This window comes from Mobula hypostoma, chromosome 10 (genome assembly GCF_963921235.1).
Source record: "Mobula hypostoma chromosome 10, sMobHyp1.1, whole genome shotgun sequence".
Lineage (NCBI taxonomy): Eukaryota > Metazoa > Chordata > Chondrichthyes > Myliobatiformes > Myliobatidae > Mobula > Mobula hypostoma.
In genome coordinates, this window is record NC_086106.1 from 54,004,541 (window position 1) to 54,029,624 (window position 25,084).

The window sequence follows — 25,084 nt, forward strand, 5'->3', positions numbered from 1 at the left end:
TCAGTATCTGCCTGTGGGGTAGGGTGGATGAACAGGGAAATGGTGAATGCCCACAAGCACAAATGTGGATAAATCTAACATTTCAGCTTTTACTGTAGGACTCACAGAAGCCATCAGACTTCTGGGGCCTGTAGCTGCGGCTCAGACACATCGCCTTGTTCAGAATCTGGCACCATGAGCGTGCACAGCCTAGTCAAAGGGCTTTGAAACAGCATTGAGTGCTCCATCAATACTCAAGAAACCCAATCCAATTTTGGACACTCATCCACACCCAAAACATTAACTCCCTCCACTAACACAACAACTACAGGATGCACTGCAGTGACTCACTCAGGCCTCTCAACAGCCAGTCCCAAACCCAAACCCAAACTGCATCACCGAAGCTCAGTGCGTGCACCAGAAGGCTGCAGACTCCCAGAACTTGAGCATGTTCAGTAGCTTCTGCCTGACCGCTGATTAAAAACCCTAGAACTGGCCCAGCGCATATGAGGGTATCTTCAATACACTTTAATGCAAGTGGAGATACCCAACTGATGCCAGCTTTGCCTGTAACAACTGCAGACAGTCAAATCGAGGATGGGTGAGGTGCCATCTTCGCAGGGGGTGCACTGACTTCTAAGAAACTGCTGCCCCCTACAGGAGAATACACCAGTCTTCCCACCACTACCTCCGCACCAGCTCAGTCCCTGTTGTCCATCAGCCTTTCATGTGGAGATGGTGCGGTCTGGTCTCCTACAGCTGCTTGAACTCCACTTCCAAAACACTGCAGGCCAGGAAAATTCATGCTCCGAAGTTGACAGCATCTCCAGGCCTCCTGAAACCACATGGGGGTTAGGCACAAACTGGAACCAGTAGCTGACATCTGACTTGGAATATTTAGCTTGCGTTGGCTTTGGGGCCTCCAGGTGGGATGGTGGGAGGGAGGAAGGAGGGATGGTGGGAGGAAGGAGGGACTGAGTGAAGAGTTAGAGGTCAGGTAAGGGTTTAGGAATAGGGATATAGGCTGGAGTCCAATCCTCCACTGTGAATTCAAAGGCCAGCAATGCAGATGAGGGAGATCCATGGGTGGATGTTGGGCCAGCAGACCACAAGACCATGAGATTTTGGAGCAGAATTACACCATTCGGCTCATCAGGTCTGCTCCACCATTCCATCATGGCTGATTTAAAGTTATCCTTCTCAACCCCATTCTGCTGCCTTCTCCCCATAACCTTTTGTTGCCTTGAATAATCAAGAACTTGTCAACCTCTGCTTTAAATATACTCAGTGACTTGGCCTCCACAGCTGTGGCAATGAATTCCTCAGATTTATTACCCACTGGCTAAAGAAATTCCTCCTCATTTCTGTTTTAAATGGACGTACCTCTATTCAGAGGTTGTGCCAAACCAGTGAGGACGAGGGCTGGTGACCGACCCACACTCCCCAACCCCAGGTCACTGAGTTGTCATTGGGTTCCGGGACCAAAGTTCTGTACAGGCAGGAGGCACAAAAACCCATCACCCTATAGGTTTAAGGGTCGGCACGTCTGGAGTTCAATGCTTAGTGTTCCAGGTCCCCTCTTCGGCAAGTCCAGAGTTTGAGGCCTACCAGTGTTCGGGGTCCTCATTCATCATCATCAACAAGTCCTGGGGTCAAAAACCAAAGATCAGAGCACAAAGAATGATCAAAAGGTCTGTGGAAGCCTGGGCCTGCAAGGCTCTGTGGATCTGCTGGGAAAGTCAAAGCCCAAGGTCTGTGAATCTACGGGTCTACTGGAGGACGAAAGCGGCCTATCCTGGGGTTGGAGGACTATGTATATGCACTGGGGGGAAATGGGCTTGTTTTGCTGTTGCTGCTTGGCTGCTTGTTGTGTTCTGTGTTGTTGTGCCGAGCATCGTGGGCATGCTGTGTCAGTGCTGGAAGGTGTGGCGACACATGAAAGCTGCCCCCGTTACATTGGCAGGTCGCGTTGGTTGTTAATGCAAGCAACGCAGTTCACTATATGTTTCAATGTACATGTATACACAAATAAATCCGAATCCAAATACGAATTGCACAATGGAACCGAGGAGGGCTGCAAACCTCAGAGATCAGAGGAGTGCGGGATGATCTTATTCAAACACTGAAGGGCTTGTTGCAAGGGGAATGTTTTTCACTGGTGGAGCAATCTAATCCAAGGATCACATTCTGAAAATAAGGGTCAGCCAATTATGACTAAGACAGGAAGGCACTTCTTGGCTCAGACAGGGGTCAATCTTTAGAAATCTCTGCCCTTAGGCTGTGGAGATTCTGAATGTTAAGTGAGTCAAGGGATTTGGAGAGAATGGTGCTGAGCTGTTAGATCAGCCATGACGTTGTTGACTGGCAGATTAGGACTGAAGGGCTGAATGGCCTACTCCTGCTCCAGCATCCTTCCTGTGCTGTGTGGTAACAGGGGAATTACTGCAAGCTGCCCACACTGGCCATCCTTTGCTCCTTCGTGACTCAAAACACAGAAAACTGTAGCCATGAGCTGCAGACTGAGCAACCGTGATGGCTGGCAGGATGCTGGATGCAAGGTAGTCACACTCAAGCAGAGCACTGAGGGAGAGGGACCCCTGTTGGTTTCTCCATATTACCAGCTGACCCCTGGTTGTTTCCCTGTCAGTGCAGCACTGCAGTGCTCCATGCTCTATCAACTGAGCATAGATCTCTCCTGCAATAAAGGGCAGTATTATTGCAAATTTCTCCAGGACACAGGGGTATTCAGCAAAGCATAGTGAGGCTGTGGGCAAGGCAGCTGTGTACTTCCATGGATCTTCTGCAGACTGACCAACATCTTGGGCAACACTCCTCCCCAAGGTTAGATATTAGCTAACTTTACCGGGGCTGCTAAGGGCCCCCCTTTCCACAGATTGTTCTGCTCTGTTCACTCTTGGAGACATCTTGAATCCCAGGAGAAAGTCTACTCACTCTCTTTGATCAAAATCCCTCCAAATCCAGGAGAAGGTCCCTTGGTGCCTCTTCCACCATTTATTGGAGACTTCAACCACCTTAACAGGCCAAGGTGAGCAAACAAAGCAAGTGTACAGATATACTGGCAGCCTGTGGGATTCAATCAGCCACTGACCCACAAGTAGTTGGTGATCCATTGGAATTGCATTAGTAAATGGGAGGAATTGTCCTTCCTATTGTTGAATGTGTTCACTAGATGAGGTCTAAAGGGTGCATTACGTGTGGCTCTATGCTACAATGTGAACAGCTGATATTACAATCTACCTACTCTGCTTACTTCCATTGACACACCAGCCAGCAAATTAAATAATTCCTGAGACCACCAGACAAAGCAAAGACAACAGTGCCAGACCATGCTGTCGATGAAGAATGAATCTCACCTTTGAATCCTTGGGAGAGAGGCAGCTGATGTAGTCAGTTATTAGGTTGAAGATAAATCCTCTGTCCATCAGTGTCAAACTCCGCTGTGAATGAGCAATGTGTGAGTTATGAAGTTACGAGATTAGATGCTTTGCCATGTGGTATACACTATCTGGGACAAAGTAGCCTGCTTGACTGGCAACCCATCCACCACCCTCAACATTCACTTTCTCCACCATCAATGCACAGCGGCTTCCAGGGCGCACTATCCACAAAATGCACTGTATTTATTCCAGGCTACTTTGTCAGCATTTGTGTCATCTACCACCAGGAATGACACAGTTTAATTTTGTGCCAATCACTCCATGTACCCAAACTCCCTGCCATCACTCCCGTTAGTTTGAACTAAAGTGTGAAGCTCCTGCAGCTTCTCCTCCACTTCACCAGCTGGAAACACATTGTTGCTTCCTCATTCTTGTTGGGTTGAAATCTTTCAGCTCCCTGCCCATCTGCAGTGTTGGAGTGTCTTCACCAGACTAGCAATGTCACAGAGCAGCTCGCCACACTTTCTCAAGGGGCAGCTAAAGATGGACAATATATGCTGGCCTTGTCAACAATGCCCAGAGCCTGAAGCAGTATGATTCTCCGACAATGACATGCAACAGCTGATCTTAGCCTTCTGAGAGATTCTATGAGCACCTTCAAATCTCTGAATGTAACTGCATGAGAAATGGGTATTTACACAAGTCACTGAAGTTACAGCATGTCTTCATCCTTCTGTTCTCAGGAATGACCTGATATTGGGCCACTTCAGGGCAGGTCATTATCCTGACTTCAAGGGTTGGGCAGGGTCACTAACTCTTTTTGGAGGACATTGGGAGATTTCATCATATGATGGTTATCTCCAACTTCACGTCCAGCCAGGGAACCCTTCCTCCCTTTCCACTGTCAATAACAAAGTAAAGTTTTAAATCAAAAATAGCCACCTATATTGAGTGATGTAATGAGGTTGGATTTTCTGAAATGAGCAACATTCTTGAGGATCGTACCTGCTCCTGTGCCTGTTCCATTATGGGTCAAACTAACGGGAGTGATGTTGGTGAATTTGGGTACATGGAGCAATTGACACAAAAATATTTACGAGCAAGGGTGGATACAAACATTATTTAAGTAAGCAGTCTGCTGGGACAATGAAGGCACAGGTGTAGGACAGAGTGTGGAAAGCAGTGAAGTTGAGCAGAATGGGAATGGACTCTCGTCCACAAGTATTAGCTTTTATTCATTTGAGAAGAATGTGTTCACAAGCTGAGAAAATAGTTCATTACCCATGACAACACATGCAAAATGCTGGAGGAACTCAGCAGGTCAGGCAGCATCCATGGAGATGAACAGATAGTCGACTTTTCGAGCTGAGACCCTTCATCGGGATTGAGAAGGAAGGGGGAAGATGCTTGTGTTGGTAATTCTTTACCTATCCCTCGTTTCCATTGAGAAGGCAGTTGTGAACTGCTGCACTCCTCGGGGCGTGGGTATACCCACAATCGTCATAGGGAGGGAGTTCCAGGATTTAAAAGTGAGCGACATAAAACACAAGCGAATAACAAATGCTGGGATAAACTCAGCAGTATTTAATCATCACACAGAGAGTGAGAAAGATGCCCTGACAGGCATTGTCAATGCAACTCACGATCGAGTTTCAAACAAAATCAGCTACAGCACAAAGAGTTTCTCTTTTACTGACCTTCATAAAATGAGCCCAGCCGATGTTTATATTCCTGGATTCTTTTGGAATTTCCCCATATCTCAAATTAACATGGGGAACAATTACAAGAAGTAGTGACTGCACAGTGTGTTGATAACAGTCTGGGAATCTCTCCATTCTGGGAAGCTGAAAAGACAGAGTCAGAAATTGGACTAAAACAAGTAAGAAGTGCAGTTAACCACATATTGCAGTCAGAAAACAGACGAGGAAAGATCAAAATAGTTCTGTATTCAATAACATTGAACAATCCCTTATTACCTGCTGAATAAAGAGATCTAGCTTACCTTCATTTTATTCTTCTCAATCAAGTACAGGACCATTGACTTTATCAACAGGTCAAAGAAAAACCACGAATGCTGGAAGATTAAATAAGATTTGCTCAGCAAAGTACCTTCCTTCATTACACATTTGCTTCAAACATTATATTTGGGTGGCTTTTTCTGGGCCTGGATAATATTTTGAGTATAAACGGATATTTAACATCTGCAGTAGTATGCTGTAGATAGATAGATAGAATAGTACAGCACAGTACAGGCCCTTCGACCCACATTGTTGTGCCGACCCTTAAACCCTGCCTCCCATATAACCCCCCCATCTTAAATTCATCCATATACCTGTCTAGTAGTCTCTTAATTTCACTAGTGTATCTGCCTCCACCACAGATTCAGGCAGTGCATTCCACGCACCAACCACTCTCTGAGTTAAAAACCTTCCTCTAATATCCCCCTTGAACTTCCCACCCCTTACCTTAAAGCCATGTACTCTTGTATTGAACAGTGGTGCCCTGGGGAAGAGGCGCTGGCTGTCCACTCCATCTGTTCCTCTTAATATCTTGTATACCTCTATCATGTCTCCTCTCATCTTCCTTCTCTCCAAAGAGTAAAGCCCTAGCTAGCTCCCTTAATCTCTGATCATAATCCACAGTCTCTAAACCAGGCAGCATCCTGGTATATCTCCTCTGTACCTTTCCAATGCTTCCACATTCTTCCTATAGTGAGGTGACCTGAACTGGACACAGTACTCCAAGTGTGGCCTAACAAGAGTTTTATAGAGCTGCATCATTACCTCATGACTCTTAAACTCTATCCCTCGACTTATGAAAGCGAATACCCATAAGCTTTCTCAACTATCCTATCCACCTGTCAGGCAACTTTCAGGGATCTGTAGTCATGTACCCCCAGATCTCTCTGCTCCTCAACACTACCAAGTATCCTGCCATTTACTTTGTACTCTGCCTTGGAGTTTGTCCTTCCAAAGTGTACCACCTCATACTTCTCCAGGTTAAACTCAATCTGCCACTTCTCAGCCCACTTCTGCATCCTATCAATGCTTCTCTGCAATCTTCGACAATCCTCTACACTATCCACAACATCACCAACTTTTGTGTCGTCTGCAAACTTGCCAACCCACCCTTCTACCCCGACATCTAGGTCGTTAATAAAAATCACGAAAAGTAGAGGTCCCAGAACAGATCCTTGTGGGACATCACTAGTCACAATCCTTCAATCTGAATGTACTCCCTCCACCATGACCCTTTGCCTTCTGCAGGCAAGCCAATTCTGAATCCACCTGGCCAAACTTCCCTGGATCCCATGCCTTCTAACTTTCTGAATAAGCCTACCGTGTGGAACCTTGTCAAATGCCTTACTAAAATCCATATAGATCACATCCACTTCACTACCCTCATCTGTATGCCTGGCCACCTCCTCAAAGAACTCTATCAGGCTTGTTAGACACAATCTGCCCTTCACAAAGCCATGCTGACTGTCCCTGATCAGACCATGATTCTCTAAATGCCCATAGATCCTATCTCTAAGAATCTTTTCCAACAGCTTTCCCACCACAGACGTAAGGCTCACTGGTCTATAATTACCCGGACTATCCCTACTACCTTTTTTGAACAAGTGGACAACATTCGCCTCCCTCCAATCCTCCGGTACCATTCCCGTGGACAACGAGGACATAAAGATCCTAGCCAGAGGCTCAGCAATCTCTTCCCTCGCCTCGTGAAGCAGCCTGGGGAATATTCTATCAGGCCCCGGGGACTTATGTTCCATGACTCAGTGGCAGCCAGCATTCTAATCTACGTTCTAGTCTGCTGGGGCAGCAGGATGAGAGCAGCTGACACCAAGAAGATTGATAAACTCATCAGGAAGGCTGGTTCTGTTCTGGGGGTGGAACTGGATTCCCTGGTGGTTGTGTCTGAGAGAGGATGCTACAGAAGCTACGGAGCATTATGGACAATCCCTCTCACCCCCTCCATGACATACTGGACAAACAGAGGAGCACCATTAGTAACCGACTGATTCCACCGAGGTGTACCACTGAATGCCACAGGAGATCCTTTCTCCCTGTGGCTATAACACTCTACAACTCCTCCTCTTTAAGTATATGGTTTCATTGCACATCTGAACGTTGCACTATTACTTTTTATACCTCTATGCTTACATTTTGTATTTTAAAGTATATATTTCTGACTGAGCAGCCTTGCAACAATAATTTCCTTCGGGATAAATAAAGTTTTATCTCATCTTATCTAATCCCCAGATTTGGATCAACATATCTTGTTGCAGATTTTTCCCTGTGTTTCTGTGAATAGTTCTGGGTCGGAAACAGAAACTGTATTAACTCTCTGGCTCCAGTCATGCTAGATTGAATATAATCTGATCTTATTCCTTACATTTGTATAAAATGAGACTGAGATAGGCGAGTGAATCGGTAGAGGCAGGGGACTGAATAGCCTAGTCTTTCCTAATTCTTACGTCCTTCTTGTGATTAACAGGTCAGGTCAGGTTTTTCTGCATGGTCAAGCCTTCTCTCAGTATCCAGCCTCTGCAATGGAATCAGGAACTGGAACACGATAGATAGGCAAGCACAAGGCATGAGATGAACTCTTGCACTCCAGAAACTCAAATAAGTTCTCATCCACTGGGGTGAAATAAATCAGCTGAGAGCTTAGCACTAAGGATATAAGGACTCTTATAGCATCACCATCAACTTTACCCATAGCTAAGATATGCTGAAAAGAAACAGCTATCCTTGGAAATAGCTCTGATTCAGAGGGATAAATGAGCAAATATAAATATCCTCAAGACATTATCCTAGGCCAACCCATAATTACAAAGCTTCAGATTCACCATCACTCCCTGGTTCCCCTTTATTTTAAATTCACCAACTTCTTCTCACTTAAAAAAGCTGCAAAAGGAAAATGAGGACATGGAAAACAAACGAGACAAGCAACTCATCAAGTTCACAAGGGCTGACATAGGGTTTTAAACAATCCTAGCCGTGCCCAGTAAGGTGAGAGAGCGTCAAGTTGCTGACTCATATCCATCCTGGTCCAGTGATAGCACTGTTGCTTCAGATTTAGAGATCACAAGTTTCCGTTTCCCACCAGTCACATGAGCACATGATCCAGGCTTACACATACTGTATGCGGGCCGGTGTGACTGGTGCAGTGCCACATGGGCCAAGCTTGTGATATAGCTTGAAACTGGGGCCTCATCTGATCGTTCAGCCAGATATAAAATTTCCTACAGAGTATATATTCATGAAGAGAGGCTATGAATACACAGGGTAATACTTAACCCTACAGTAACATTACTACCAAAGTTTATCTTTTTACTACTGCACTGCTTTCTCTTGAGCCAAGTTTTTTTTAAAATTGGTAGCCACATTTCCTCCAGTGCAATAGTAGCTTCACTTTAGGCATGATTCCTTGCTACAAAAGACAATTTATAGCTGTAACTGTGTCATTCCCTCACTTTCATTACAAGAATACCATAAGATCTTGTTTGTGAACGTTAACTTTCAGAGCATCACCAGTGAGATTTCTGTCCTAGCCGTTACTTTTACTGATTTTACTCATTTATTGAGATACATAGAAGCATAGAAAATAGGTGCAGGAGTAGGCCATTTGGCCCGTCGAGCCTGCACCACCATTCAGTATGATCATGGCTGATCATCCAACTCAGAACCCTGTACCTGCCTTCTCTCCATACCCCCTCATCCCTTTAGCCACAAGGACCATATCTAACTCCCTCTTAAATATAGCCAATGAACTGGCCTCAACTGTTTCCAGTGGCAGAGAATTCCACGGATTCACCACTCTCTGTGTGAAGAAGTTTTTGCTCATCTTGGTCCTAAAAGGCTTCCCCTTTATCCTCAAACTGTGACCCCTTGTTCTGGACTTCCCCAACATCGGGAACAATCTTCCTGCATCTAGCCTGTCCAATCCCTTTAGAATTTTATACATTTCAATCAGATCCCCCCTCAATCTTCTAAATTCCAGAGAGTATAAGCCTAGTCGATCCTGTCTTTCATCATATGAAAGTCCTGCCATCCCAGGAATCAATCTGGTGAACCTTCTTTGTACTCCCTCTATGGCAAGAATGTCTTTCCTCAGATGAGGGGACCAAAACTGCACACAATACTCCAGGTGTGATCTCACCAAGGCCTTGTACAACTGCAGTAGTACCTCCCTGCTCCTGTACTCGAATCCTCTCGCTATAAATGCCAGCATACCATTCGCCTTTTTCACTGCCTGCTATACCTGTATGCCCACTTTCAATGACTGGTGTATAATGACACCCAGGTCTCGTTGCACCTCCCCTTTTCCTAATCGGCCATCATTCAGATAATAATTTGTTTTCCTGTTTTTGCCACCAAAGTGGATAACCTCACATTTAGCACAGAATAGCCCTTCAATCCCCCATAGCCTCATTACAGGACAATTTATAATGACCAATTAACCTGCCAACAACCTTTGGACTGTGGGAGGAAACCGGAGCATCCAGAGGAAAACCACACAGTCACGGGGAGAGCGTACAAACTCCTTGCCGGCAGTGGCAGGAATTGAACCAGGGTTGCTACTACTGTAAACCACTGTGCTAACCACTGCACTACCGCGCCATGCCCAACAGACACTCAGCCATCAGCACTGGGAGACTGAGCCTGCTGTGTGCCTACAGCTGTCTGGGGAGCTGGCAAAGCATAACATGCCGATAAAAGACAAAGTCTTGTTAAGATGTCTTCTAGATCCGTTTAGGGCTGTATCCTTCGAAAAGTAAATGTGAACAGGGTAGGCCTGAAACAGTAGATATAGGAATAGCTACTCCACCAAACGTTCCATTATCTCTGTGTGGAAGACTTTGAAATGGACTTTGATTTTTTGTCTTAATTTTATTCTTTCTTGAGAAAGTCATATTTATATTTATCTTTTTCTTATGAATTCGGGTTGTATGTATGATTCCATGTGTCTTGGTAGGTACTATGTAAGTTTTTCACTGCAATTGTGCATACGTGTACTTGCGCAGAGAAATGCAGTCTGAACCAGACGCTTAGCAGCATAATGCCCCTCGATGAACAGATATCACTACAGTGGATAAATCAAGCAAAAAGAAAATTGTTAATTGTTTCTATCATTAATTTTTGTTTGGGATTGACGAGGTGGATGCAATCACCATTAGCTCTAAAAGAGAGAAGGCACCAACCTTCAACAGCTTGTTGATTGTGAAAAAGTCTGCAGACTGTTTCAGGATGGTGATGATGGACTTAGCCAGTTCTTCATGTGTTGTCTTGTTTTCCGAGGTCACATACTGGTTCGTTCTGAAAACATACTAAGGAAGTAAAAGTAAAAGATTCAGCTGCCTCTGCATCACTCTCTGTCACAAGTGTTGCTGACAGTTTCTGCTTACTAAACCTGCTGTACTTTAATTTGAGCAACATACACAAAACGTTGGAGGAAATCAGCAATTCAGGCTACATCTACAGAGGGAAATGAACTAAGACTCTTCATTGACTTTAGCACTCCCCTTACTTGTGGCTCAGTATTTTTATTTGATTTTGTTTGAGTCTGGAGGTGAAAAAGGTCATGGATAAATTTAAAACATCTTCATGATGCATCACAAAGATAAACTTTATCATGTTCATTGCCCAGAACTAACACCATAGGGTGAACTGATCACTTTAGGTTCCTGTGTACTTTCAGTGAACATTTAACCTCTTCGAGTATGCATGTCAGTGAGGAGAGAGAACAATCACATCAACACTTTCACTGGAGAAAAGACCGCTTCCAATCAGCAGTGCATGGGCTTCAGCACAGCTCTGGAATTTCAAGCACAACCTTGTTGGCTACCAACCAGACGCATCCTGAAGCAACTCTGCCCTTAAGCCGAGTAGAGATCCACAATTTCATGGCCAAAAGGCAGTGGTGCCTGTGGTTCAAATACCCCTCATGGCCATACAGCAATTTGCCATGAGGTGCAGTCATGAACAATATAGCAGAGTTGCAAATTGACTAAAAAAATAACAGTAACTTATTGCAACTTCAGGTGGATTGGGGATGTCACCAGAGACAGCAGCAACTGACCTACTGCATAGTAGTTACTCCTGGAGACCCAAATGGTTCATCACTGACAGTTATCACCCCGTCAGCTTCAACTACTAGTGGTTTTAGACTGACCAAATCATTAACTCAACAAAGGGTATATGTTTCCAAAGGGTCTATGTAACCACAGGCAGCAGTAATAACACTCATCCAGGCAGCATAGAGAGATTTCTGCTAGCTAAATCATACCCAACACACTGTCACACTAATTTTTTTTTAATTGACATACAGCACTGAGTAGGCACTCTGGCTCTTTGAGCCTGTTAAGCCCTGGCCTAATCATGGGATAATTTACAATGACCAATCAACCTACCAAATGGTACACCTTTGGAATGTGGGAGGAAACTGGAGCACCTGGAGAAAACGTACAAACAGGCAGAAGCGGGAGTTGAACCCGAGTCGTCAGCACCAAAAAGCATTGTGCTAACAGCTACACTACGGTGCCACCCCAGATGCTCATGGAAGTCTGCACAATGAAGAGCTGGCAGAAACATTAACCGTTTAAGAAACGGAGAACTTCAGGTGGTTCTTCCCACATCCATTTTCACTCAGTTTGACGCAAGAAGTTGTCATTCAACACCTCCAACATGATGTGCCACACAATTAGATCCTCCTTGACCTGCACCTCGGCGCTCATTTTCAACTTAAATCCGTTAATACCATTTTTGAAAGAGCGGAGTCATAGAGCAATATAGCATGGATACAGACCCTTTAGCACATCCAGTCCATGCCAACCATGGTGCCCATCGAAGCTAGTTCCAATTTCTCTAACATAAGCAGAGGATTGTGCATTGTATTAGTCACCCTGTTGCTTCAACAAATGATTAAGCTCCTGTTCCTTTGTTCTCAATTCCTATCGTGTTGAGCCTGTGGAAAGGGAAGGTTCTTTGCCCCCACAGATGCTGCATCGCCCTAGCAGATTGCTTGCTGTGACAGACTCCAGTATCCATAGTCTAGAGTCTCCTCTTTGACTGTCAGATTCTGCTGTCAAATCCGATCAACGTTTGAAACTTCACACCCAACAGATCAAGGAAACATCAGATTCTGCATCATCCCCTTATATTTTCAATGTTTAAAGCGCATCATCATCTGATGATCAATGGAGGCATTTAGAGATATAGAAATAGGCCCTTGGGCCCACTGAGTCCGCACTGGCCAACAGTCACTCATTTTCACCAATCCTACAATAATCTTACAGTCCCATTAGCTTTGTTGTCTACCTCCCGCCACCCCGCAATTCTGCCTTTCACCTACACCCGACGGGCAACCAGCACAGAGTCAGGATTGAATCCCGGTTTCTGGTACTACGAGGCAGTGGCTCAATGTGCCACCAAATGCTCAGTGCTTGAACTACACCTTGCCTTTGTTTTTTCTATTGAATAGATGATATTGTCAAAGGTAAACCCACCACCTATGATTATTTGAAGCAATAATGTGAGTGAAATCTAATTTCAACTTCATTACATTTTTGTAAAGTAAGTTACCTTTATATAAGATCGCAAAAAGTGGTCCAGATCCTCCTCGTGACACTTTGACACAATGTGTATCATTACCCTGAAAAAGAGGTAAGGGAATCAAGGTATTCACATACTGCAGAAGTAAAACAAGAACATGTATCAATAAAGCAGTAGGATTTAAACCCATTCAGTATTACTGGTCCTCTACTCAGAACGAACATCAATTTGTCAATAATTTAACTTTCATCACCATGTGACAATGTAGCCACTGGACTAGTAATCCAATGGCCAGCTTTCAAATCTACTACAACAGCTGTGGAACAGAGAAAAGTATTAACAATAACTTACTAACAAGATAAAACCTCAGTTGGAAGCATCAGCATCGGTGGTTTTTATGATTATTGGGCGGGGGGGGGGCACGATGCAAAAAAAAAAAAAAAAAAATTGGTATTCACTCCAGATCTGGAGCCTATGACCCAAGCTGGGAAACCACTGTGGTACTGATGGAGTGAAGTACTGATGTAGGGGCTACCTTTCAGGGAGATGTTAAGCTGAAGCTCACAGAAGGGGATTTAAAAGATCCCATGACAGGTCTCAAAGAATAGGGAGCTCTTCATGTTTTAGGGAACAGTTATCCTTTATCAAACACAAGTAAAAATAGATTTTCTGTTCAATACTATGCTGCTGCTTGTGGAATTTAGCCTGGTACACAAGACTACAATGCTCACACTATGAAGATTGCATTAGTTGGAGACTCAGCCATCTTAGGCCCTCTGAATCTGCACCAAAAACAGAAACCGGCTGTTTGGCCTTCTGAACTGAAAACTGAACTGAACCACTACTTACACTAATCCAAATGTATTCTCCCCACATTCCCAGACACACAACCATTCACACTCCAGAGCAATTTACAGTGGCAAGCTAACCTACCAAGTTGCACATCAGTGAGAATATGCAGACTTCACACAGCTGCATGAAAACAGGCCCTTCAGCCCAACCAGTCTATGCTGACCGAGATGTCCATCTAAGCTAGTTCTACTGAGCTGCATTTGGCCGATATTTATCTGAACCTCAGAGAGCACCAGAGGTTAGGATTGAACCCAGGTTGCTGGAGCTGTAGATCAACAGCTCTGCCAGCTGCTTCACTGTGCTACTCATGGCCTGTACTACACTCTTAGACATCCTGAGGATGTGTCAGGTGCTGTATAAATATTAAACTTTATTTTCTTCCTTCTTGGATGTGAATGGCAGCTCCAGATAAACTGCAAGTGGTGATGTGACTCTTAATGACCGAGGTCAACATGGAGCTGGATACACTAACTACTGATTATGCCCAGGCCCATCGGGAGGGGGGCAGGTGGAGGAAATTTGCTGTCTTTACTCAGTCTGACCTTTATGTGACTCCCAACCCACCAATATAATTGACTCCAATCTGCCTCCTGGTAAGCCACCAGTTCAAGGGGCAAATCAGGAGGGGCCATAAACAAGTTCATTAAATCAAGTTTCTGATTCAACTGTGCTCATGGCTGCACATTTTTAAAAAATCAGACAACAGAATTTCTCCCCCCCCCACCCCCGTGCTCTCCACTGTCAGTTACATGACGAGGTTAGGATCACCAGGTCTGATCAGACTCCTTGTTGATTAAGGTCAGGAAATCAACAGGACTGGTTTCTCCACTTTGCTACACCACTGCCTCTGGTATTCCCCAAGGACTTTTCCTGTCCCCTTCCCATTAATAGCGTGTGCATTGGTGATGCTCTAAACCCTGTCAGTTTCCATGCCCTTGCTGATTACACCTTGGTTCACCAGCCCATTTGCAGATATTCAAACTGCTTGTCAAACATCCAGTATTTCCCTTCAGCTGAATACTGAGGGCAAAATTCATCGTTTTCTATCTGTCTTCCACACACTATTTCCCAACCATGAACTCCACCATCCCCAGGCAACCAAACTCCGAATGTTTGCAACCTTGACCACATTTTGCTTTGATTCCTGCATCCACATCAGTGCCATGCCAATTCCTAACCCTGTAACACCACATAATCAAAGTTCAAAGTCACAATTATCAGAGTACATACCTGTCATGACATACAGCCGAGATTTTTTTTGTGCAGACTTACTTAGAAAATCTATAGAACAGTAACTAAACAGTCAGCAAACTTGTGCAAATGCAGATATAAATAAATAGCAATAAATAACAAGCATAAAATAACAATCTAGTAGAGTCCTTAAATGAGTGTAGCTATCCCTTTTTGTTCAAGGGCCTGATGGTTGAGGGGTACAAACTGTTCTTGAGCCTGGTGATGTGGGTCCTGAGGCTCCTTTATCTTCTACCTGATGGCAGCAGCGAGCAAAGTGCGTGGCCTGGGTGGTGAAGATCTTTGATGATGGACGCTGCTTTTCTATGGCAATGTTTCAAGTAGATGTGTTCAATGGTTGGGTGGACTTTACCTGTGATGCCACTCACCGCAGATCAAGCCTTCTTCTATTCCTAGATTTAACTACTCCAAACTATTCTTGGTTAATTTCCACGCGAGTCTCTAATCATTCTTCCCATTGGTACCCATGCCTACGTTGCACTGTACTATACTCGTCTGTGGCCCATGTATTTGCTGAGCTGCATCACTTCTGTTTAAACAGTGCCTTGATTGGAACATTCTCATTGTTGTTTTCAAATGTCTGCACGATTTTACTTTCCTTCTTTGTAATCACCTCAATCCCTATAAGATGCGGATCTGCCTTCATTCTGCCTACTTCCTCAACCTCAGATTTAACCATCTCTTCTTTTGGAACATCTCTAACCAAGGTACAATTTAAAATGTAAATCCATGAGCAAAAACTTGATTTCACCATTCGCATCGCCTTCAGTGACACTGCGTTCATCTCTTTCACACTCTTGTGAAATTCATGGAAAAGGTTTGCTACTCTCTTCTGTCCCACTCTCACACACCAATACATACACACTGACTCTCACAAACACACACACTCATTCACACACATACATACAGGCACTCCGAAATGCATGCACCACTAACGATTTATTTTTGTTTTAAGTAGGGGTTGAGGAATAGAAGAGGTGGAAGAGAGGCGGAATATTTAAAACAATTTATATATATATATATATAAAATGTACCTGACAGAATTCACTGCCACATCACTCTGGCTGGTCCTGGTAAGGATCTGTAGCAGCTGGTTTAAGATTGTTGGTAGGAAGTTGATCATCACACTGGTCTCCATAGCATGCAAACACTGGAAGAAAACAGATTGAAGTTTCTTCTTTGGAATGTGTGTGGTACTTTGAAATTTGCTTGCTGTTCCAGGTCACGGCTGAGCACATTAACCATACATTTTAATGCAGGTGGAACAGTGATTATCTCAAAGAATAGCAGAACAGATTCAACGGACTAAACACCATCCTCCTTTTGTACACTTTACTTTGATGATTATTTCTAACTTAATTGTTTTTTAAAATATTAAATACAACTCATTTACAGGCAGAAGTTGTAATATGCAAAAACATGAATGTAATGATTGATACTGTGATGAGAATACACATAGATTAAGATGTTAGCTGGCCTGGGCTGGCACCAGTGGGATCAGCAGTTGGTCTGCCACCTGTCTTCAGGAGAAAGAGAGATAAGGAAAACAATGGAGCAGCATTTGGAGATGTTAATGAAGGGACGGGAGAGTTTAACGGAAGGAGAGCTGTCAAGATCGGCTCCCCCTTTTGAACCCTGAACTGTTTGAAGTGATGGACAGGCAATACCCCAGCAGGGGGATAAAAAGGGACAGGTTCGCTAAGGCAAGACACACATGACACCCAGAGGTAACGAGACCCTGGAAGCGGTGCACCTCCCATAAGTCGGTGGGAAGTTTTGGAGGGCTTGTCGCGGGACCAAGCCATAGACGCACAAGGTGGAAAGGCACGATCGGCGGGAACCTGGTGTATGTGTCCGCCCTTGCCTGGGTGCCAGGTTCACCGCAGAGAAACGATCGTATCTGGAAACGGAGGGGTCATGGTCGGTGACCTCAGGAGACATCACAAAGGGCTCGCCCGAAAGCTGATTGTGAAGAATATCGAAGGTCTGTGTTTGGAAGCCGTTTGAATATTCATTCGTTTTGCTCTCTCTCTCCTTCCCCCCCACTGTCCATCTCCCACGGCAGTGATTACTGCGAACTGAACTGAATTCAATTGAACTGAACTTTGCGTCACTTTGAAACTGGTCACTTACCCCTAGACGACGATAGAGCTTGATTGATCCTGTTATCCTAATTCTGTGTACATGTGTGTTTATCATTGCTGAACTGTTGCATTTATTATCCTTTTGATTAGAGTACTGTGTTGCTTGTTTCTTTAATAAAACTTTCTTAGTTCTAGTAATCCAGACTCCAACTGACTGATCCATTTCTGCTGGTTTGGCAACCCAGTTACGGGGTACATAACAATACAAATTCTTCAGTTTCTATATCAGTACCTCTATAAATAGCCTAAGCACTTACAGATTCCAGGGAACCTGTACACAACATACTGAAGCATTCTATGGTATCTCCCTCAATCTTGATAAAGACTATGGTGAAACACTCTTAAGTGAACCCAGCACAATTCCACCAGGTTGAAAGGCCACTTAGAACCAGAAATTACCCGAAGCAGATCAGTGTCAGGAAAGTGGGAAACAAAAAAAAATTAGAAAACCCCACTCTTCCCAAATTTCCATCCAGTTACAAACCACCTATTCAGACCCCAACCTTTCCAAAACTCCCCTCAAATTCCATCCATCAAAACTTCCCTCAAAGCCTACACTCTAAAACAAACTTCCCTCAAACTCTACCCAAAACGGCAAGGTTTGTATAAAGAGGGATAATTTTATAAAGGAGACTATTGTCAGATGCTGAGCGCTATGAAATGCCAAAAGGTTATAAGTAGTTCAGAGGTGAAATTAAAAATAAAATCTATAAAGCAAAGGGAGTGCATGGGAAAATTAGCTTAAAATCAAAGAAAACACAAACATATTTAATAAAATATAAAGGGATAGGCAAAAAATAATCTTTTAACAATCTAAACAAAACGTAAGTGTGGTAATAGAAGGCATGGGAATGATGTTGACTTTAACGTTTTGTATCTGACTTCATGAACCACTGTAGTTCATATTGTAGTTAAAAGACTAAAATAGTAGATATAATGAAAATCATGAGTGAGATATTAAGAAACTTCAAATCTTTGAAAGTGATAGCTCATTAGATACAGAGCCCAAAGATATCCTAACCTATAAGTGAGGAATTAATTGAGCCTGTCTATTTTTTTTAAATTGTCTATCATGATAAGCATGACATGGGAGGCCATCTCAGTGGGAAAAGGCAGCAGGACACAGACTGACAGGGCAGTCAGACAAACATAGCCATCGATGTGTTACTGGAGACGTATGTTAAGGGACAGTGTATAACATTGTTTAGTAAGGCCTGAACAATCAAAGAACTGTTGCAACAAGATTATAATTGACTACAATTAGTTTTCCCCAAGAGGAAGCACAGAGCTTTGATGAGAGCAATTTATCTGATGAGGTTTATGCAGAATTTATCAATTTGTTGGTTAAGTTTCACAGGCAAACCTAATCGGGAACAGCCAGTGGACTTCAGAGCAAAGCATTGAATTTCAAGCAAAATTAGTTCAGAGATAAGAAGCAAAGGTTCATGGGGCAATGGCCAGCAGTGTTATGGTTTAAGTAAAAATTGACCACATGGTTCAATGTCAGGAAAAATTAGACAGGCTGAAGAAAAACAGAGCAGGAATGAAATGCATTTTGGAGAAGGGTGAAGTTCTGCATCTGGAGAGGGTCAGGTTAGATGAGGATTAAATTAACAAAATGCTGAGGTCTCCCATTGACACCATGGGAGATACTGGGTGCATCTACAAAAACCGCTGCTGGAAGCAGGCTGGTAGCTAAGATGGTTAAAAAGATGCAGGGGACTTCCCTGTAAAGAATACGACACTAAATGTAAAGGTCAGAATCATTTCAGAACTGTGGAAGTTAGACCACAGCTGGAGAACCCTGTGTGGCTCTAGTGAAGACATTGCAGGAAATACATGACATTACTTGGAGTGGGAAGCAGAGGTTTGTGGATGTTGCCAGTAATGCTTTAGTTCTTAGTAAAGGCAGGACAGACACGAGCGGTTTTGTTAAAATAGGGGGGAGGATAAAAGGCAACCTAAATGTGTGTGGAGGAGGGGGGAGAGAGGGGGAGAGAGAGGGGGGAGAGAGGGGGGAGAGAGGGGGAGAGAGGGGGAGAGAGGGGGAGAGAGGGGGAGAGAGGGGGAGAGAGGGGGAGAGGGGGGAGAGAGGGGGGAGGGGGGAGGGGGGAGAGGGGGAGAGAGGGGAGAGAGGGGGAGAGAGGGGGAGAGAGGGGGAGAGAGGGGGGAGAGAGGGGGGGAGAGAGGGGGAGAGAGGGGGAGAGAGGGGGGGAGGGGGAGAGAGGGGGAGAGAGGGGGAGAGAGGGGGAGAGAGGGGGAGAGAGGGGGAGAGAGGGGGAGAGAGGGGGAGAGAGGGGGAGAGAGGGGGAGAGAGGGGGAGAGAGGGGGAGAGAGGGGGAGAGAGGGGGAGAGGGGGGGAGGGGGGAGAGGGGGGAGAGGGGGGGAGGGGGGGGGAGAGGGGGGAGAGGGGGGAGAGAGGGGGAGAGGGGGGAGAGAGGGGGGAGAGAGGGGGGAGAGGGGGGAGAGGGGGGAGAGGGGGGGGGGGGGGGGAGAGGGGGGGGAGAGAGGGGAGAGAGGGGGGGAGAGAGGGGGGAGAGAGAGGGGGAGAGAGGGGGAGAGAGAGGGGGAGAGAGAGGGGGAGAGAGAGGGGGGAGAGAGAGGGGGGAGAGAGAGGGGGGAGAGAGAGACAGACACAGAGCAAGGTGGGGGAGGGGAGAAAGAGGGCTGAAAAATCACTACTACATCTTTCCTCGTGTATGACGACAAGTACTGCACAAAATACTCCAACTGTGACCTAACGGTGTTTTGTAAATTTCTTGCATATTAGTCAGACTGAATGCTATCAGCTACCTTCAAATGCTTCACTAGATCTCCAGTGTTCTCCTGTGTTGCTGATTGGTTCATCTGACAGTGGTGGAAGAAATTGTGCAAGTACTGGTCCTGTCGACAAAGCAGAGATCACATATTAGAAGAGGTTTCTGCTGGAGTAACACAAAATCCGCATACTAAACACTTAACCATTGTTTCTAATTTCCTGTGCTTGCTAATTGGTTCAGTATTGTCACAGGTACTGAAAGCAGTGAAAAGCCTTTGCTTGATCACTCCACACACATGTACATAGAAACATAGCAAAAATTTCGAATGCAAAAAATGGTACTTTGACCAGTTTTAAACATTTGGGCATATTCCATCTCAGCAAAGACATTTACTTGTAGTTCTACTTTCTGGCTCTGACATCACATTTATAAATCTTTTCTTTTACACACACCTGATCCACTATCTCTCTTTTCCTTCGAAAATACAGCAACCAGATCTCGGAATTATACTCCAGTTGCAATCCAACCAGATTCCATAGAGGCCAGCCACTAACCTCTTAATTTTATGCCTCTGGAAGTAAACCCTAGTATTTGGTTTGCTATCAACTTATTTCACTGGTGATTCATTGGATTTGTATCTTCACACTCTAAAACTCCTTTGCTCCTTCACCCCATTTTCTTCATCATGTGTGACTTAATTTTCCTATGAGATTTTTTTTTGTCAGTCATATGCCTATTCTTCCTGCAGGTTTCAAATTGCTGCCATTTGATGAGACACTCTCAATTTGGTGCCACCTGCAAACTTACTGAATTCCTGATTCCTGAACTCCATATTATTAATATAAATTGTGAATAACAGTGGTCGCACTCCACAGACTTGTGGGAGTTCTGTTTCTATCAACCACGACTATCAACTTTTACTTCCCCCTTAATGTTGTCTACCTTGGCTGTGCAGTCCACTACTTGCCCCTCACTCCATACGATCTGAATTGCACCAGGATCGGCATTCTGGGGTGAAGTCTGAAGTTGGAGGCCTAATATCAGCAAGTCTGAGAATCGGGGGCGGGGGGCTGGGGGGTGCAAAGACAGGAGAACCTCAGGCAGCCTGTCCTGGGGTTTGAAGCCTGTCTGAATTTGTGAGAAGCTGGTTGGGTGGGAGGGATGGAAAAAGGGGCTTGTTTGCTGTTGTTGCTGCTTGCGTTGTCCTGTGGAACATTAAAGGCATAAGGTGTTGAAGCCAGAATGAGTGGCTACACTTAAGGCTGCCTTCAGCACATCCTTAGCTGTGCTGGTGTCATCACAAACAACACATTTCATTGTGTGTTTAGATGTGCATGTGAGCAATAAATCTTAATCTGAATTTAGACATCTGCCATCTACAGCTTTGCCCCTCTCTGATCAGACTGGAATGTGCACATGTATGTTTCCAGGACTTAAAAACAGATAGCACTAATGTTCAATGGAGTTAGCCAACAGTTGGGATGTATATGTCTGACAGACAGTGTGACCTCAGGTGCAGATGTACAGTGCCTATAAAAAGTATTTATCCCCCTTGGGAGTTTTCATGTTTTTTTGTTTTACAACATTGAAAATCAATGGATTTAATTTGGCTTTTTTGACACTAATCAACAGAAGAAGACTCATTTGTGCCAAAGTGAAAACAGATCTCTACAAAGTGATCTAAATTAATTACAAATATAAAACACAAAATAATTAATCGCTTAACTATTCACCCCCCTTTAATATAACACACCAAATAATCATTGGTGTAATCAATGATTATTTGGTGTGTTATATTAAAGGGGGGTGAATAGTGAGTGAGTGAGGCCACCAAGAGACCTATGACAACTCTGGAGGAGTTACAAGCTTCAGTGGCTGAGAGGGGAGAAACTGTGCCTACAACAACTGTTGCCCGGGTGCTTCACCAGTCACAGCTCTATGGGAGAGTGGCAAAGAGAAAGCCACTGTTGAAAAAACTCACATGAAATCTTGCCTAGAGTTTTTCCAGAAGCCATGTGGAAGACTCTGAAGTCAACTGGAAGAAGGTTCTATAGTCTGATGAAACCAAAATTGAGCTTTTTGGCCATCAGACTAAATGTTGTGTTTAGCACAAGCCAATCATGGCACATCATCATAAATAAACAATCCCATGAAGCATGGTGGTGGCTGCATCATGCTGTAGGGATGCTTCACTGCAGCAGGCCCTGGAAGGCTTGTGAAGGTAGAGGGTAAAATGAATGCAACAAAATACAGGGAAATCCTGGAGGAAAACCTGATGCAGTATGCAAAAGAATTGTGACTTTGGAGAAGATTTGTTTTCCAGCAAGACAATAACCCCAAGAATAAAGTCAAAACTACACAGTAATGGTTTAAAAACAACAAAGTTATTCTCCTGGAGTGGCCAAGTCAGAGTCTAGACCTTAACCCAATTGAGAATTTGTGGCTGGACTTGAAAAGGGCTGCTCACTCATGATCCTCATGCAATCTGACAGAGCTTGAGCCGTTCTGTAAAGAAGAATGGGGAAAAATTGCAGTGTCCAGATGTGCAAAGCTAATAGAGACCTATCCACACAGACTCAAGGCTTAATTGCCATCAAAGGTGCACCTACTAAATACTGACTTGAAGGGGGTGAATAATTATGCAATGAATTATTTTGTGTTTAATAATTGTAATTAACTTAGATTACTTTGTAGAGATCTTTTTCACTTTGACATGAAAAGACTTTTTTCTGCAAATCTGCACCAAAAAAGCTGAATTACATTCACTGTGATTAAATGTTGTAAAACAATAAAACATGAAAACTTCCATGGGGGGGGGTGGGAAATACTTTTTATAGGCACTTCTATGTCTGACAGGCAGTGTGATTTCAGGTCAAGATGTATATGTCTGACAGACAGTGTGACCTCCGGTGCAGGTGTACATGTCTGACAGACAGTGCAACCTCAGGTCAAGTTGCATACTAAAGAAAGAATCAGCTGTTCTGTGCAACCCTACTTTCACTTCCTCCTGCTCCATTCCCCTGGCTATGAAGTAGAACATGTGCCCTGGATGGATTACTGCAGAGGGAAACTAGGCAGCTTTGGCTCTTCCCCAGAAATGGTGACCCACAGGAGGCGGGATCAAGCAAAGCACAGCAGGCAGTGCTCAAATGATGCAGTTCTGGCCAGATCACATCTTGTTCTAACTGGTGATACACAGGAAGTCATTCAATGCCTATGATGAGTGTGGAAGGTCACGACATGCATCTTCACACATTAGGAAGGCTAGAGAGCAAAGGGCTTCTTGTTATGCTTGTGGTACTGGGAGGCCGGTTGGCCACGAAAAACACACACGAGAGACAGAGCGGTGAGGAACTGGTTATTTTGCTTGTAAGTCATCTACCCAGAATGCTTTCTCACATTACCTTCAGTACATAACACACAGGAAAATTTGACAGCAGCCTGTAAGGATCAAAATACACACGAATACATAACATATCCCTCCCGCTTTCCCATACACAGACCAGCTGCTGAACTATTAACATTCAATAGAGTAATCATCAAATTCAATGAAAAAACATTTTTTTTTCTAAACTAAGGAAAGAGGGTAGACTGTTTGTATTCCCAGGCTTAATCCTGGGGATTATTCTGCCCCATGTGCTGAGGGCTAGTCACTAAACTAGAGATTCAATCTGTCTGAAGGCTGCCTGTTCCTGTGAGGGTACCGGCAACTTAGGGATGATGCCAAAGTCATTTTAACTCTTGTTGGTGTATATATAGATCTTGGCTTGGGTACTGCACTGTCAGTAGGGAGCACCTTAGAAAGCACAGGTGACGGGGGAGCACTGGCTGTGTCATTTGACCTTAACAGAGGTTCTGCAGTCGTCTCAGAACACTGTTCCATTTCTACAAGTGGATCTGGATTAGTCAGTTTGAGTTGGTTTTCAGTAGTCTCAGAAGTGGGCAACATCTGATCAATCTGCCTCCTCCAGATGTTGAGGTCACCAATTTCCACTGAGTATGACACAGGACCAGGTTGTGCCAGCATGTTCACAGATATCCACTTTGTACCAGAGGTGCATTTCCGGGCAACTACTCTCTCTCTCTAGCTGTGAAACTTCTGGACTGTGCTTTGACACACATCTCTCCACTTGGGGTTCCTGTTCATATAGCACAATCTGTTTTGTGTTTGGGGTCTAAGCAGGTCAAGGTGGGTGTGAAGCTGTCTTTTCATCAGAGCAGTGCCTGGAGCCATTGTGGTGGTGGCACAAGGTGAGTTGCGGTATGTCAGCAAGGAAGTGCTAAGGGATCGACTTCCCACTGAAGTCTTGAGGGCTTGTTTCATTGCAGGAATCTTTCAGCAAGGTCATTAGTGACTGTATGATGTGGTGCTGACTTGATTTACTGAATACCGCTTGCCTCAAACTCTTCAGCGAGGAGTTGTGGACCACTGTCAAGCTGTTCAGGAAGCCCAAAATGGCTAAAGCTGTTCACAATGATTTGTGCACTGTCAGTGTGTTGATTTATTTAAAAGCTCATGAAATGGTTTCAGCATGCTAGCTAGGTTAGGAACAAACTTTGTGTAGTTTGTTAGTAGTCCGAGGAAAGATCTTAATTGATTCATATTCTGTGGTGATGGAGCCTCCACGATTGCCTTCACTTTTGATGGTGCACTAAGCTGTTGATCACATGCTAAACTATTCAATCAAAACTCGAAAGAACTCACACTTGTCCTTCCAGACCCTTAGCCCACATTCTTAGAGACTTTGTAGTGTAACATCCAAACTTTGTAAGTGCTCACACTCATTTTTCTCAGTAATGAGAAAATTATCCAAACAGCACTGCAGCCCTGTCAACCTGCTCAGGATCTGGTCAATTGAATTAGTACGGGAGATGAGGTGATGCCAAACGGGTGCCTTTGCTACCTGAACATTCCTTTGTGAGTCACTGTGGTCAATAGTTCCTGAGACCCTGGCTCCATATTGGTGTGGGTGGAGAATTGGTTAGCAGACAGGAAGCAAAGAGTGGGAATAAACGGGACCTTTTCAGAATGGCAGGCGGTGACTAGTGGGGTACTGCAAGGCTCAGTGCTGGGACCCCAGTTGTTTACAATATATATTAATGACTTGGATGAGGGAATTAAATGCAGCATCTCCAAGTTT

General features: G+C 44.4%; 1 protein-coding gene across 4 annotated transcripts in view; it reads right to left on the reverse strand.

Annotated features, from left to right (window-relative positions):
* dock11 (dedicator of cytokinesis 11) overlaps positions 1–25,084 on the reverse strand; it is a 322,191-nt gene that overhangs the window by 163,047 nt on the left and 134,060 nt on the right. For all 4 annotated transcript variants that reach the window (XM_063060509.1, XM_063060507.1, XM_063060506.1 and 1 more), the window contains exons 23-29: positions 19,978–20,067; positions 16,075–16,190; positions 12,968–13,037; positions 10,588–10,713; positions 5,380–5,451; positions 5,075–5,221; positions 3,354–3,437 (exon numbers count right to left, since the gene is read on the reverse strand). In XM_063060509.1, coding sequence (XP_062916579.1) covers positions 3,354–3,437; positions 5,075–5,221; positions 5,380–5,451; positions 10,588–10,713; positions 12,968–13,037; positions 16,075–16,190; positions 19,978–20,067 — 705 coding nt within the window. The remainder of the gene's footprint in view (positions 1–3,353; positions 3,438–5,074; positions 5,222–5,379; positions 5,452–10,587; positions 10,714–12,967; positions 13,038–16,074; positions 16,191–19,977; positions 20,068–25,084) is intronic.